Below are 16,922 nucleotides of genomic sequence, written 5' to 3'. Positions count from 1 at the left end.
ATATTCCTGGCAAGCCAACTTATTTCTGTAACCGAAAATAAATGAGCACAAAGCAATAACACCCCTCAAAGTTTTAAAATTAACTAAATGTTTTTGCTTTTTGGTAGGAGATGTATGAGTATGCCCACTCAGCATAGGATTGACCTGACATTTGTTCAGTTTAGGTCAGAATTATTTACGTTTTAAGTTTTCTTTATGGAATTAAAGAACAGTTAATGGTCAGGTTTCAAAAAGTTATCAAAACTGGTTGGAAATGGGCTAAGTTCAATAAAAAAAACTCAACAAAGGAGACCTGGAGAAGTGAGGAAAGGGGCTGCCTCCTGACCAATTTGATTTACCTGACATTTGTTTAATTTAGCTCAGGGTGATTTCATTTTTGAATTTGCACTAAGAAATTAAAGAGCAGTTTAGGTCAGGTTTAAAGTTGCCTGAGTCAAAATAGAATGTTAGAAAAATTGGCCTTAGTCGCTTTATTCTTTAATGTTACATGATTGACACACAATGTTCTCTGCATTAAGGCCTTTTTGATTGAAACGATTTATAAATATCTTATGCTCTGTATTTGGTTAAGTTTTTTGTGTTTTCCCAAAAACTTGAAAAATGGCTTATGTCATTATTTTAATAGGGTGACGATATGGTTGTGCACAACAATGCAAAAAAGTGCATCAAAGCTTGAGTGACAAGCCTCCTTAAAACATGTATTTACAGGTTGATGAATAGGGATAATTTTCCTGAAATTTACAGTCTGGAAGTCAAACATTTTGGAGAAAATAAACACTCAATGAAACAGAAATTTAACAGAGGGGAGAGGTGTCTGTACGTTTTTAGTATCAAACCCTTGTTTCTATTATAACTGCTGACTGTATTCATACATTACAATTCATATTGTGACAGGGATAAGCTATAGCTTGCGTTGTGTTTACATTTATTTAATAAAGCAGCCTGGAATAAAACAGTCATGAAGTGTGGCTTGTGTAAGTGGAAAACTAACAACCTCATTCTGTTGGCATTATCAACAAAACGCTGCCAGGCAGCTTTTAAATTACCCTCCAAGAACATATACACACTATGATTTGTGTGTTGTCTGCCTGGCAATATTTGCACTGATTCCCTGAGCCGCCAGAAAAATGTGAAGGGTGACCTCAATAATGTGCAGTGCAGAGTAATTTTCTATCAAGAAAAAAAAAACACTCCCTGCTTTTCTTTTGACCTCTGAAGAGGCGGCTCAGCCAGAGCGAGCCGCCCCCCTCTGATCCATACCTGTTATTTTAGGGATGCCCTCCAGTTTGGGAACTGGAAGGGTGATGATTAAACCCTGGGCGGTGCCCACCCACAGCAGCCCCTGGCAGATAAGGAGACTCGTCACTCTGATGCTCTTCTGACCTGAGATGAAAAAAAAAAAGAAAAGAATAAAACAGGAGAACAAGTGATGAACGAGTTTCTCCACCTTCTTATCCTGTGGATCGATCAGGTGCATTTGGAGGCATTTCTCATCACTGTTTGTAAATTAAAAAGTGTCAAACATTTACAGAAAGGGGTAATGAGTGTGGACCCTGAACTTCTGTTTGAAAGATCAGTTAACATGTTTCCTGGAATGAGTCACAGCAGAATAAATAAAACGTTCAAACCCCATTATTGTTGACGCTTTGTATCTCAGACCAGGTATACCCTAACCCAGAGGCCAATCTCTATCAGTCATGTGGCCTGATCTGTGCCTCTGATTGGTCAAGCTCACAATCTAAATATCCTCTGAGCTGCTGAGTTGGAAAAAAAATCACACCCCATACAGTGTGTGCCTATAATAAAATTAGCGATTCAGACAGGTATTTATTTTTTTTTTGGCTTGGTGTGTATGTCACTTCTGGTACTTCTGGAGCCAGCTTCAAGCAGACTCTCGAAAAACAACAGTTTTTAACACTTCTGCTTTGTTGCATATTCTTAAACCGCAGCTGCCGCTTGATTTATCATGATAAAATCTGAGTGTTCAAAAACCACATTAGAGGACACAGGACTAGAATAAAGTTATAAATTGGTGCAGCAGAAATAAAAACAGTGGTAAGAATTATTTGGTGCAAAAAATGTTGTTTGCAAGTTAACATGGTCTGATTATGAAAAAAATTCCAGATAAAATCCATATCCTGATCCCATTCCATTTTCCACTGCTTATCTGGGTCTGGGTCAGGGGGGCAGCAGTGCCATCAGCAAAGACCAATGGCCCCTGTCCCCAGCCACTTCCACCAGCTCCTCTGAAGGGATACCAAGGCGTTACCAGGCCACTTGAGAGATATAATCCCTCCATCGTGTCATGGGTCCAACCCGGGGTCTCCTTTCAGTTGGACATGCCTGAAACACCTCCCCAGGGAGCCGTCTGGGAGGCGTCCTCGCCAGATGCCCGAACTACCTCATCTGGCTCATCTAGCCCACTTAGGGCAGCGGCTCTACTCCTAGGCTCTCCCGGCTGTCCAAGCTCCGAACCCTATCCCTAAGGCTGAGCCCAGACACTACCCAGATCTCGTGGCCATACTTGAGGGTTGGAACCTAGATTGACCGGTAAATTGAGAGCCTTGCCTTCTGGCTCAACTTACTCTTCACCACAATGGACCGGTATAGCGTCCGCATCACTGCCGACGTTGCCCAGATCCGTCTGTCAATCTCTCGCTCTTGCTATTGCCCCCTAATGGAGAGCATTTTTCTTGAGAAGAAGCAGAGTTCTCTGATGATTACAGAGCATGTAACACTGCATAAAACTGACCATGTATCATATGGTATCAAGAGACAGTTGAAGGTCAGGTGAGGTTTAACTTCATCGGTCTTTAATAATGTCACAAGTATGTTTAAGCAGACACTTATGACCAGAAATCACTAAGAGAAATAGTTAACACAGAGTATTCATATTTTACTTTTAAGGTAAATAAATATGTCAGAGAGAGCTGCCGATCACCGGTTCTTTTCACAAAATCAAACGTGGCACTTTTTGAAAACCTCTGTCTTAAATTGTATGATTTAATAACATAGATGCAACCTAACTTTTGGTCAACCAATCAAAAAGCTAATAGAAAGTGGCGGGACTTTAGCCTTTTTCAATTACAGCTGGAGTGTATGCGTGTCAGTCAAGGAGAAAATTTCATAATATACAACTTGTAACTTAAATACCTGAAAAAGCTTAAGAGTTAAAGGAAAATTCACCTTCCGAGTAAAGAAATGAGCTATTGGGGCCATTTTTTTCCAACTCATTTATCATTCGAGGCTGTAAACAAGTTATGAACCTCGAAACTGACTTCATCTCTCAAAACCGCCAAACAGCTTAATAAAAAAATCTATTAGGAGAGTGAACTATGAACTTTTATTGATTTACTCATAGCCAAAAGTTCATTAAAATTATTTTTTTTGTGATTTAACAATGAAGTTTTATCAGTGATAACCCTCGGGGAGGCTTAAGCTCTGTATTCAAATAAAAAACTTACTATGATGCTTTGACTTTCAGAAAATTCTGGGAGTTGAAATATTAACTTTCATTGATACACTAATAACCCACACTGCTATATCAATTTGTATGAAAAGAAGTTAGAGTTCTGTTTGTGTAGGTTATCAGTGTTAGCTGTGGGTAAGGTTTAAACTCTGAAATCAGTCTGGATTCTGTAATCTCAGCGCGTGCACAGCTCAGCCGCACAGGGCTCGGGGTTATGTAAGATTATGAGAAATTGGATTTGTCTACCTGCTGCTGACCCAGTTTGAAGACAAACTCTCACAGAAGCTGGATGCAGGAATCAGGAATGTGTGAAGTTGGTGCAGCATGTTCTACATCTGACTGCTTTTCACATATCGAGCAGCAAAGTTTTACCTCCTGCTTTACAAAGTTTGACTGATGCCGGGAAGTTATCTGTTATTGAAAACATGTCAGACATCCAGGAGCTCCTTCAAACACTTCCACGATAATCCTCCAGAATGAGCAAACCCCACGTGCCTGAGGTCTGCTTCATACATTCGTGTTTTCCCATCTGCAGATGTTACTCCACAGAAATCTCTTTCTGACCAGATCAACAAAGAGCCTCATGAGTTTTTAAGAATCACAACCTGTTAATGATTTAATATTAAAGATCAAAGATGGTCTTTCATTAACTTCAACTAAACTTTAGAATAACAAGTTTTACTTTGTAGTGAAAGGTTTTATCTTGTAAAACAGAAAAGATGATTTGATTACAAAGGTTATCAAAGTAGAAAAACTTAATTAGCTTAAAACTCTTAAATAATATTCAAAGTTTGATGAAAAAGGAATGAGAATGGATTCAAAGATAACCTTTTCCTCTTCTTTGCACATCGACAGTCTATGACTCACTTTCTCTTGACGCAGTAGGTTTATGCATACACTGCATACTTGACTACATTATGAATCATGGAACATGAATACTTCATCACAGCGCACTGAGTGGCAAATAGGCAACACATGACGCCCTGTAGTCACAGTGTGACGCACTGAAACCTTTAACCATGTGTGCCATTAGAAAACATGTCATGCATTTCCACTTATACACATTTTTAAAGCTCCTGTGAGGGTTTTTTATTTTTCAAAGCTCATTATTAAATATACTGAAAGTAGCACTGAGGTTTCTTTATGGATCTTAAGACACAAAAAAGACCATCAACTTAAGGGTGAACTTTTTCTATGTTCATTTCATGCTTGAATCCACTAGTAGCTGGTAGGTGATATTTAAAGACAGCATGCATGCTCCTTTTTTGTACATTCTTACCCGCAAAATAGTGCTACTGTAAAAAAAAAAAAAAAAAAAAAGAATATCTTGGTTGTGGTTGATGAAACTACTTCTTACTATGGAAGCCCATTTCCAACAGGAAAAAAAGGCAAAATTGTGAGATAAACAATCAAAAATATTTTTGGAATTACTCAACTTTTAGGCCTTGTACACACATAGCCATAGTTTTCAGAGAACAACGTTTTTGTGATGTAAAATTCTGTTGTCGTGTGGATGACGGGCCTAACCGTATAAGAAATATGCAGTTCCCCACATACCTGGCTATAATTTCATTAACTATATACTGTGAACTATACTAGCCTTTAAGTAATTCAGTAGTATTGTTTACACCACCAAATGACACCCCTGAATTAAATACTTCATTTCCACAGTTGAGCTGTAGTCCACTAAAGAAGAAAAAGTAATCATTTGTCTACGAAAGGCACCAAAATAAACACAGGTAACAAGTGTCTCATCAAAGTTTTCATATATATATATATTTTTTAAAGGGAACAAAAAAATAAAAGTAGTAACCACTGGCATAAAAAACTAAAGTTCTTCAGATGCACAAGAAACAGCAGTTCTCAAGTGTCCACTTAAAAGGCATGGAGACCTTGTTAGAGCTCCTTTTAGGTCAGTTCATGACCTGCATGGTTAGACCCCAATGCCCCGACAAAATGCCAAATTTTTCAAAGCAATCAAAAAAAAGGGGTGCTGGCTTTTTCTATCACTTATACATCTGAGTATCTAACAGCTCAGAGAACAGCTGTCTTTGTAATCATAATCTTTGTAGTTTTTATGTCTTTGTTGTAAAGAACGGGGTGCTGGGACCAAAACACAATTAATGTTGAATGTTTTGGTATGTGACTATAAAAAAAACATAAAATATGCGAAATATTCATGCCAAAAAATTTGTCTGGTGTGCAAAAGACTTAAGACACCATAAAATGTAGCTAAATTAAACTAAATGTAAAATAAATGTCACTACAGCTTCAAAAATGCTGCAGCAAGCGTTTTGATTTGGTTGGATGTACACTAGTCACAAGTGAAACTTTGGAAAAATCCACCTCGGTCAAGAAAAAAAATAAAAAACTGCAATTTCACACAGTGAAAGAATGTTGCTGGTGTGACAGCTTGCCTTGAAAAACAGTAGGTTCAAAAGAAATAAATAACATGCGAAATATTTGCACAAAAAGTACACGTCTAGTGTGCAGATGGCTTAACTTGGAAAAACGGACTGACAGATGGGAGTGTTGGGGAATTTTTGTGAACTTTGCATTTATTTAAAGAGGATTAGTCTAAAGTTAACATTTCCAATATGGCGGCCACCAGCTAAAATTAAATGCTAATGTATCTGCAACTGGTTCCACATTAACACAGTCCATGGAAAGACTTTACTCATTGGATTACAATGAAACTGCTGTGTTCACACTGAACCCAAACCAACCGCTGGGTGAAGGTCCCATGTGTTGTGTCCAATCTATCATCCAAAACTTCCATATTTAGCCATCTTTGTTTTGGAGCTGGACAGTGTGTCTGTGCACGTCCTCTATTATTAGAAAAGCAGAGTTCTGAATGAACGCTGCACAGTAAATCTTAACCTTACCATTAATGCACTGTGAGCATTCACAAATGTCTGAATTCATGTGACCTTTATATACGCATAAGCAGCACTTCTCTTGCAGAATGCCTCATTTTATTATTTAGTGAAGGCCTGCATGTATAATGGTTATGCTTTTACAACAATGCGATGCTGATGACGACGCTTAACCTATCAGATTAAGTGGTGCCAGTTAACCCCTTACTGCCTGAATTAAGTACCAAGTATAAAAGTAGATGTTTTTGTGTGTTTAAAAACAGTTTTTAAGATCCATTTGACCTTGAGGGGTTTGTTTGAAACACAGAAAAGACATTTGTTGATCAACACACTTTATATTGGTTATGATAAATTTAGTTCATATGATTTTTTTAAGAGTGGAATGAAATAACGTGAAATGATTGGCCTTTTTTCTCATACTTTGCATCTGACTCACAAATTTATGCACTTGATATCAGACTTGTAGTCTTATGAGATACAGCAAGTTATATCAGTGCTTTTAGTAGTTCTCTTCAAACTCTTCAAATTTCTGCAGCTCTGACTGATTCTTTATTCCCCCAGGCCACCGATCTTCTCTGTAAAAGGAGAAAAAAACTTCCTGATACCCTGTGATAAAGCACGATGCATTAGGGAAACCCACAATATCTGTTCTGCTGTCTCCATTGACGCTGTGTTTTGGCAGCGCAGCATTAGAGCCAGGGAGAGGATAAAAGTGCTGTTATTATACATGCACATGCTTTGTTTCCTCTTAACAATAGAGCCAGAAAAAATGCAGTGTTTGTTGTGGATTTATTTTTGCATCCCTTCTGTGGTCCCTCAGCTCCTGGCTCCCAGCACGGCCTAGTTTATCTATAGTACCATTTCCCATAATATCCATGGCAACCATAATTGAATTACCCCAACCCTCATCTTATCACAACTAAGAGAATGCTGGTTTACACGTGCAGCTGAATTTACATGTTTGATTAGTGTGATGCTCAGATTATGATGATTTGCATGAGTGGCCCAACATTGGCATTAATTAATTCATGACACTGTGCAGGGATGAGTCATTAAGAGGAGGAAGCTGATGCTGTGTGTGGCAGAGGAAGTGGAGGCAGAGCAGAAGAGGACAGTCAGCAAACAGGGAGCTTTTGGGTTCACACCTCGGAGGGTGCCGCGGCTCTACATTTAAAAGCATGGATGGAGCCAGTGAGACATCACCAAAACATTCACAGCTGCCTTTTGGAAGCTGAAATTTGGCATTTGCAGCACAGAATGATGCTTTTGGAGCCAGGAGTGACCATATCTGGATGAAAGGGAGGAGGAAGCTTGAGAAAAGAGAGGGTCTCAATCAACGTTAAACACAGTGTAATGATTGAAGTCTTCACCTCCTGCCACTGAACAAAAGTGAATCCAGTGTCTCCCATCAGTAACACTGGCTGTCATCCTGCACTGGTGACTTCATTTGGCACCAGATTCTGCACAGACTGACTTTGTGATACGACTTCCAATAACCCATGTGTTTTTTTGTCCCATTGACTGAGAATATATCCATCTTCAAGAGCTCTACTAAGTCTTGTTGTCCTCATCATATCAAGTTTCAAATTTTTATGACCTGGATGACAGAGAACCTTCACAGAGCAACATGACAGGCCTGGAGCAGCCAGGGGCATAACCCCTCACACCTCTCCCCAACAAGAAACAAACAAGGACATGGAAAAATAACCTCCAAAATACACTCTTCCTTATGGTCTGGAGGGCAAAGTTCCTCCCATATCTATGATCCTACTTTGGGTTGTGATTCTATTTAAAAAATAACAGGCCTCCTTTAAGGGCTCTGTCACACTGGCCATCTGTATCGTGCCCAAGCCTGCTTTCACCCTTAAGTCCAGTTCATTGGCCAGTGTGACTGCAAGTGTACTGTGCACAGGTATGGTACACTTCTCTGCTTTGGCACACCTCAGAGAGGTGTGCTTTGGCGGAGTACACTTCATGCACAAGCATGCGTACTACACAACGAGTCCATGACATATAACTCATTAAACTCTGCGGCTGTTCCTCTCAACAATCATGCTAAACAATAACAGGGCTGTCAGAGGGCTGTGTCTTCCCAAATGACTTATCATAAGCCAAAAAGTCACTAAATTTGAAGAAATATTTTTGGTTTCTCTATTGTGCTGACTCTGATATGTGTCTGCAGCCTGGTTCATATTGGACGAGTGTGACCGCAGGCTGTATTGGCCAGGGAGATAATCGTGCTTGAGAACGGCATGGTCAATGTACAACACAAGTGATAGGTATCTCGTATCTGTGCCTTTTGTATCCTCTGGAGATCCTGACTGTACTGCTGGGACCATAGAAATGAGGGCCTGCTTGGTCTGGCTTTATCCCTCATTGCTGCAAAGGTAGTGTGGTGGTGGTTGTTGCATTATAGGCGATAACCATAACAACAACTTAATGAACTGCTGTCATACCCCTTTCTTAATGGACCATACGTCCCTACAGTTTTCTGACTGTAAAATACAAAACAGATATATAAATAGATAATTTACTTCAGAAATATCTCTACATGTGTAGTTGTCGTCTAAAGAAAACATTGATCACAGTGTGAGTGCATTAGCAGGTGTGCCTGAGTGTGCATGTGTATGGATGTATCTTCTGCAAACCATCCTTTCCTTTTTTCCTCATCCTTCTTTCTTTGATATTTTTATTTTCTAAGTAATTTTTCTTGTGTTTTTTTATTATATATTGTTGATCTTCTTTGTAGGGATGTTTGATTCTACTTTTTTTTACACCGATACCAGTATGAGCATATGAGTACTTCCTCCTGAGTACTCACCGATACCGATACCACTAGTTTTGATACATAAAATTTCAGTTAACAGTGACAGATCATTTCGAACAAAGACAGCAGTTATTCTGCAATTAAGTCCAAAATAAAACACAAATAACTTTCTCTGAGTTTACATTTTTTTTAATAAATTAACAAAAGTACGAAAATAAACCAACAGCTGTCAATGTTTATGTATCTTTAGCGGCAACTACTGGCGAGGGGGACACACTTGATTCAAGATTTTTTTTTGCCTTGACTATTGGCCTCTGGTATCGGCAGCCTTCGCGAGTACTGATAACTTGAAAAAAGGCTGGTATCGGCCAGATACCAAATAGCAATACCAGTACTCTCTCATCCCTTCTTCTTTGTTTGGATATCACAACTTCATCATGTATTCCTTTTTTACCTTTAAAATCTACCAAGTCCAGTTGCCTTTACCTGATCCAGCTTGAAATTTGTGTTCTGTTATTCACACTTTTTGAAGTATTTCTTAGCAAAAAATACTCCATAACAAAGTAGTTAGTTAGAATCTCAACCATAATCATCTAAGACAAGACAATATTCTGGTGTGAAACATGCTTGTTAGATACTAAGACTAGGTTAATATAGAGTTTTAAAGGGGGCTAATAGGGATTGACTCACTTTCAGAGCCTGCCTCAAGTGGCCAATCATGGAAGCACAGTTTTGCCTCTGCTTTCTTTGCTTTATATTGTGATCCTACAGTCTGCTGCTCTAGAAGGTTTCAGGCTGCAGTAATAACATCCTTTCTCTCAGATCTCTGGCCACCTGCTCACAGTGCCTCAGAGTATATTTTTACGTTGGTTTGAGAGCTTAAGTGATGAAGTGATACCCATGAACACCCACCCTTCAGATACCATGAAATCTAGAGTTTTGCCGAGAGACGTCAGTGTCAGGAATTGTCTTTTAGAGCAGCGATAAAGTGGGGTAATGACCAAAGCACTTGAGATTAAAGAAGTACAGCTTCACCTCCAGCTATGTTGCAGTTTCTTCCAGTTTGCACACTCTGCAGTGTGTTGTGGGTTCATCATGGGAGCTGGTATTTGCCTTAAAAAAGAAGATGTCTCCAAAGATAAATGTTCCCTCTGATATGTCACCAAGGACGTTATTTTGGAATATTATTTTTCACCCCAAGGATACAACTATTAAAGGCATTAGTAGGGAAGAGATCAGCAGTTTTCTCTGCTTCAAAAACTTCTCTCTTGTTTACTGCAACTGGAATTCCCTGATGAGTGTAAATCACATTAGGGGAGAGGATTAGGGGTATATCATTACAGCGTGTCCTGGCATAAGTCAAGGAGAAACCTACAGGAGCAGAGACCCTTTACAGAGAGGAACTATTAGTATTTCATGTGTATTATCTCTGGTGTAAAGTGTCAGGGGATCAAGTCGTCTCCTGTGAGCTCAACAAATCACAACCTAAGTCAGAGATTCTTTTCCTTTTGTGGATCCTGAAGACATGAGCTGTAAAACTCTTTTCTTTTCACGAAGTAACTTCCCCCAGGGTTTGAGCCTTGAGGCTGTCACTCTCCCTTGAATCTTCTGCATATTTCAAGGGGAAGCGCTTGCATTGGGTGAAAACGACCTCTGGGTCAGAGGATACCTTGGCCATTCTGTTCTCTTGAAATTCTCCCTTTGAATCTTTCTTCCTTTTTTTCCCTTCTCAAATCACAAGAGACACGCCTGTTTCATTTCTGATGAGATAACTTGCTGCCATTCCTTTGAGATTTGCTCTAAAAACATCAATCACAGTCGGTGGGGTTCAATGAAAAAGACATTTTCAAAATCCAGACGTAGTCGTTTTACTCCCCTGATGTTGAATCTGATTCTTACTTTTTCTGAATAAGCTCATGACCCACATTTTACAGCCTAAACATGTTTATGTTGGCTGGTGTTGATTCATATGTACTCAGGCTTTAAGACACATTGTTTGAACTCAACGTTTGCTATGTGCCCAGGGGTAGTAATCTCAATGAAGAACATGTGATGAAAGCGGTATCACCTGAGACACATCAACAATTTCTCATTTTCTATGATAGATCTAAAATTGAAGTCTAACTGATGTCACTTGCAGCACATGGAGAGATTGTGTCTGAGTGTCACATGACTGCAAAATGTAAACAACTGATTCTACTGCTTTCACGGAAATCCTTAAAAACAAGGGGAACAGATGTAGAGATAGCGTGGTCTGACACTTTGTACTCTGAAAATAAATTAACTCATACTGACCACTACCTGGAGTCTACACCTGTGGCTCATTCCTAATCCCAGTGTGTTGATAAGAACATAGACAATGACAAGAAGTTTTGGTGGACTAAGAACACACAAACACAAAGCTAATGACACAAATTAAACATGACTTCAAACATCATTGGAAATGACCAATTTTATCTAAGTAAGTTTTTTTAAGATATTAGTTACAATAATGTTAGATACAATAAAATGTGTGAAGGAAAGCATCACTCCTCTTGTTTCCTCTCTATACAGATGTCAAAAAAACTGTCGCAGGATTGGATACAGGAAAAAGTATTAAAAGAGGGGGTATTGTGTTTTTTTTGTCTTTAAAAATCCCTAATTTCCATCGCAATGGTGTTTTAGAAAAACCTTATTCCAGTCTCTCTTATAAAGCTTCATTTTAGCTGCTGGCTTTTTAAAGCTCCCTGCTCCACAAACCCCCTTTCCTCTGATTGAGCAGCCCTCTAGAGCACACATGTCAAACTCAAGGCCTGCCATGCCATTTATGTGGCCCACGAGAGCTTAAAAGGTCTGATTGTCTTATAACAGACAAGTCAAAAGGGTCCATTGACCATTAACTATGTTTCCTATAATACCTACTGATTATGTTACCTGCAAAGTGATGGCATTCCTCCACTAGATTGCAGTTTTTCATATCAGTGATATTTTCTGAAATATAGTGGAATTAGGAAATAAAACAATGATCCCAAAATGTCCAGGAAGCTGATGCAGACGAAGGCTGTTTAAAGGCAGATGGGAAGCTCAATATATGTTGGTGCTTCAAGGAGAAAAAACAGTATATCTTTTGTGTTGCCAAGGTCGAGGCGGTTGTCAGAAACTACTCGATGTCAGCATTTTGACACAAAACACAGAGCTAAGTACGTCACAGTGAGTCTTCAAGAAAGACCACAAAAAGTGCAAGGTTTAAAATGCAAAATGCAATGGCAGCAGGATGTGTCCAAGAAAGCCACAACCAAAAACAACACGGCAGTAAAAGCTAGTTTTAATGTGGCTGAAGAAATTGCCCACGTTGCGAAGTCTTTTTCGGGGCATTTTCGAAGCAGTAGTTACTTTTATTTTACATTTAGTTTCATTTAGCTACGTTTTATGCTGTCTTAAGTCCTTTGCACACCAGATGCAAATTTTTCCCGCGAGTATTTCGCATGTTTTTTTTTTTTTTTTTCAAATCTACTGTGTTTCAATGCAAGCTTTCACACCAGCAACTTGCGACCCTATTTTATTTTATTCCATTCGTTTCATTTGTTTGTTGATTCAAACAGGTTAAAGATACAACAAAAACCAAAAACAGTACAGGGATAAATAAGATGTATGATTTGTTGAAACAGATAAAAAAGCAAAAAAAAACATGATAATTAAAGAAACAACTCTAATAACATAGTTCTTTATACCTTGTTCGAAAGGGTGTAGGATGAAGTCAGACACTTTTCTAGTCCTACCCCTTTGTCTTTGCATATTCATAGTCTAATATGTTACAGCACCGAGGTCGTTTTTCCAAACTTCACATCCGACAATCAAAACACTTGTTGTTAAGAGTCACATACCAATACATTCAACATCGATTATGTTTGTGACCCAGCACCTGGTTCTTTACAACAGAAGAAATAAAACTACAAAAACATTGCTTACAAAGACACCATTTGGAGAAGAATAGCTGCGGAGATTGAATATAAGGCCTCCAAATTTTTCGCAATTTTGTGCCGTTTATTCGCATCGCCACTGGTGTGCAAAGGCCTTTACAGTTATATCTGGCCCTTTGAGGGCAACCATTGTGCTGATGTGGCCCTTAGTGAAAATGTGTTTGATATCCCTGCTCTAGAGGCCTGTCAGGGTTGGAACTATGAGCAGACATTGGTGTTTGAGGGCCCCATTTCAACTTGCATTAACCAGTTAGGTGATCTTTATGTGATGATTTATCATTTTAACATGTCTTGCGTAGATCTGGTAACGGTCTGGCAAAGATCTGGTTAAGATCTCTTGCCAACTTTTGATCGGTTTACAGAGAGATTCAGGAGCTTCTACAAGATAGAAATAAGCAGATGTTTGACAATCTGCACACGCTTAGTCTGGACATCCAGCTTTGTTACTTTCCTTGTTTAAAATATGAGAAAGCAGAGTATCTCTAAAGATCCAAATAATCAGGGTGTAATGAGTGTAGATGTATTATTGTAATGTTTCAGAACCTAAAACCTGAATCTAGTCGGTTGCTCTCACTAGTTTGCAGTTTTAGTTTGTGTTCATGGCTATGTCATTTGTTTACCATATTTCTTCCATTAAGAGAAGGATAACACCCACACCGGCTGATAAATATTTCATCCATCATGAAAAGAAAGCACAGAGGAAGTAATGGGCTATCCGTGGCATGCTAAACACACTGCAGTGGGATGTGAGAGTAGGGTGAGAGGATTTTAAAGCAAGGGCATGAGAACCGAGGAGAAAGTGGGACAAAGACAGGAAATATGAAGTCAAACCGGGGGCGGGTGGATAGGTAGATGAAGAGAAGAGGAGGTAAACAAGGATGTTTAAAGAAAGACAAGTGCGCTTTCATGGGAACCCTTGGTATAAAAATCTTCACCACTGTCATTTTACTGCTCTTCAATGACTTCATTTCTTTTTTATTAATCCCTGCCTCCAACCCCAAGGCTTTATTATGGATTTAGGAAGACCTGGGATGGATAGTTATTCAGGTGGGTCCCTGGAGTGCAGCACCCCAGGAGCAAGACGAGACATGAATAATATTTAGAGGAGGAGAGGATTATCAATTTAAAACAATGGCTTCACATGTCTGTTATGGAACAAGAGACCGTCTTACTGTTTGAAATAAAGAAGAAAAAGTGGTCACTTATTTGAAATGAACGTCAGAATGAAAGGAAATGATTTTAAGAGGTGACAGATGTGTTTTAGGTGATGTGTGTGTACCTGTGCTTAGCAGCGTTGAACGTGTTGAGATGTTGATTTCCTGCAGGAGCTCCAGTGTTTCAGTATGAAAGAGGCGGATAGAGGAGCCCTCAGAGAACGCCATCCACACCCCTCCACCAGCACAGGCCATGTGTGCCACGCTGACCATTGGATCGGGGTGGACTTCAAACTTCTGCAGAGGGAAAAAAAAAGTTTCAAATTAAGACATCCTGCATATCTCTGGAAACCAACACCCTCTTTATTTCTTTTAGTTACTTACTGAGTTTATATGCTTTTATTTAGAACAAACTGGACAGTGGATAGAGGGTTGAGGAATGATGTGAAAATGCAGGTCAGATCCAAACAGCTTGCCTTATGGTACCTCAAAGACATACAATACTTTAATGATGTAAGATGAAGAATTATTAAAACCAGAGACTTAAGCTCTCGTTCAAATCCTGTCGTGGAATTTTAAACCCTGATTCTTCTGAGTGAGAAAGTGCCAGAGCAATAAGTTCTGATACTTCAAACTTCAAAATCTATTTATTTATTTATTCATCTATCAATTCAGACTTGCTGGGTGTCATCTTCTCTTCCTGGGGTACAAATATGTAAAATAAAAAAAATAAAAAAATGAAAATCCATTCAAAAAAGAGATTTGAATTTCAAAACAAAATGTGAGAAAATATCAAAAAAGACAGCAAAAAGCTAATAACAGTAATAACAGCCAAGATAAAAGACTGACAAGAATACTGGATTGATTTCAGCCAACACAAATAAACCTTTTGAAAATCATTGCAGCAGTTTCTCAAAATAACAAAATTAGTCTTCTTCTTTGATAGAACAAAATTTGCTGTTTCTTGTAAAAGTGTGACCAATACAACCAAAGACTGCAGATGCTTTATTCTTCCTCCAAGTGTCCTTGCAACTTAGGAAGAAAATATTTCTTTGACATCATACTGTAATAATTACATCAGGTTTTATCAAGTATTTTCAACACTTTTTTGCTGTGGTTTGTGTTTTAAAGTTTCACACCATCATGAGGAGGTTGGGATCTTCTTTCTGTAATTTCAGTAGATTTTTACACTTCCTTATGTTTCATATTTGTCATGCCTTGTCGGTTTAGTTGAAGTTTGTGCCTCTTTACATTGGTATGGTCTTTCATGTTTTTTCATGTGCTGGTTTCATTTTGCTGTCATGTCCCTCCTCTCGTTTCAGGTCACTTCACTCCCTGCCTTTGTGATTGTGATCCCCACCCTCCTGGTTTCCGATACCTCCTGTTTAAAAGTCTGCAGACTTATGTAGCCAGTCATTTCTGGTAATACTTTTTATGAGTGATTTTGCCAGTAAAGCTTTATTTTATTTTATTTTTGTCACTTAGTCCTTAGCTTCCAGCGTTTTAGCTGTTGTTTTTTTTGGAACCTTTGCTTTTTACTTTTCCTTATGAGGTGCCTTCTTTTGTTATAAGTCCAGCGGGTGTGTCCTTCCTGTCAGTCCTTGTCAATAATATGCAAACCGTAACTTTTAGTTAAATATTGTTTGTAGATGACAAAAAGTTTAGAAGAGGAGAGGGTTTGTTTTAATGGTTGCCCTCAGTTGATGTGAAATAATTTGGTTGGATGGCATGTTAACAATGAACATTTTTGGGTCTCTTCTTCAAAATATATATTTTCACTATTTACTTGACAGCTTTAAGCACTTTTCATTATTCATTCAAATGGCTTCAACTTATTTTCCATGCAAGAAAATCTAAATAAAAAAGGACAAAAATCAAAGACAGAAAGAAAGGTAAACACATGAGTGCTTCAACATTTTCCAAATGACTTTAAAATGTTTAAATCACAGCCAGAAATATGAGCTATGACCATACTGACCTTTGAGGGACATTTCAATGATGGTTAACTAGGTTGTAATTACATTAAAACATGTGCGCTGTCATAATATCACATTAGTTTAATCACAAGCCCCTCAGACTAACATTCAACTGTTGCTCTAAACTTCCTTTTCAATAAATAAAGTCTAATAACTGCTCCTAATTCTCTCATTTGCAGAGTTGCTGACATATTAAACATATTTGCATCATTTCCCAAGCTGCTATCTTTTTAAAAGCTCAATGTTATAAGAGAGTTCCAGGCACACAGTCTTAATGAGCAGCTTGAACTAAACGCAATGAGCCTTATCATGGCGACACATGCAGCCCCTGCAGTCCAAGGCGTGACAAGGGCTGGTTTGGGCATCATCTGAGAACTCATATCGCTGTCGGTGCACGAGTTGCATGAGGCCGTGCAATTAGTCTAGTGAGAGGGAGTGACTGAAGATGAGACCGCAGCCCCTCGCACACCAATCCGCACACACAGACCACCTGTTTATTCGCCCTTGCCAGTGGGCCCTCTTTTGTTTGAATTTGGGAAAAGGAAAGAAGACTTTGATGTGTTTTCTCCTTTAATTGACTCCTCAGCATGGTGCACGCTCTGAAGTGGCATCGCAGAGTTTTTCCAGAGCGCAGCCATCAAATATTTAGAAATTCAAAACTCAAAAGGCAAATTTCACCTTTAATAACCCATTAGATTTAGATGAGCTGACAAGTCTGTAA

At 38.8% G+C, this 16,922-nt stretch overlaps 1 protein-coding gene across 2 annotated transcripts in view; it reads right to left on the bottom strand.

Annotated features, from left to right (window-relative positions):
* Positions 1-16,922, bottom strand: part of arhgef10la (Rho guanine nucleotide exchange factor (GEF) 10-like a) — a 212,532-nt gene that overhangs the window by 10,666 nt on the left and 184,944 nt on the right. For both annotated transcript variants that reach the window (XM_074665406.1, XM_074665415.1), the window contains 2 exons: positions 14,351-14,522; positions 1,261-1,383 (listed from right to left, as the gene is read on the bottom strand). In XM_074665406.1, the coding sequence (XP_074521507.1) occupies positions 1,261-1,383; positions 14,351-14,522 (295 nt within the window). The remainder of the gene's footprint in view (positions 1-1,260; positions 1,384-14,350; positions 14,523-16,922) is intronic.

The sequence above is a fragment of the Halichoeres trimaculatus genome, unplaced genomic scaffold (genome assembly GCF_033239565.1).
Source record: "Halichoeres trimaculatus isolate MK-OKI-2021-1 unplaced genomic scaffold, fHalTri1.1 fHalTri1_scaffold_1, whole genome shotgun sequence".
Taxonomy (NCBI): domain Eukaryota; kingdom Metazoa; phylum Chordata; class Actinopteri; order Labriformes; family Labridae; genus Halichoeres; species Halichoeres trimaculatus.
This window is presented reverse-complemented; position numbering and strand designations above follow the sequence as displayed.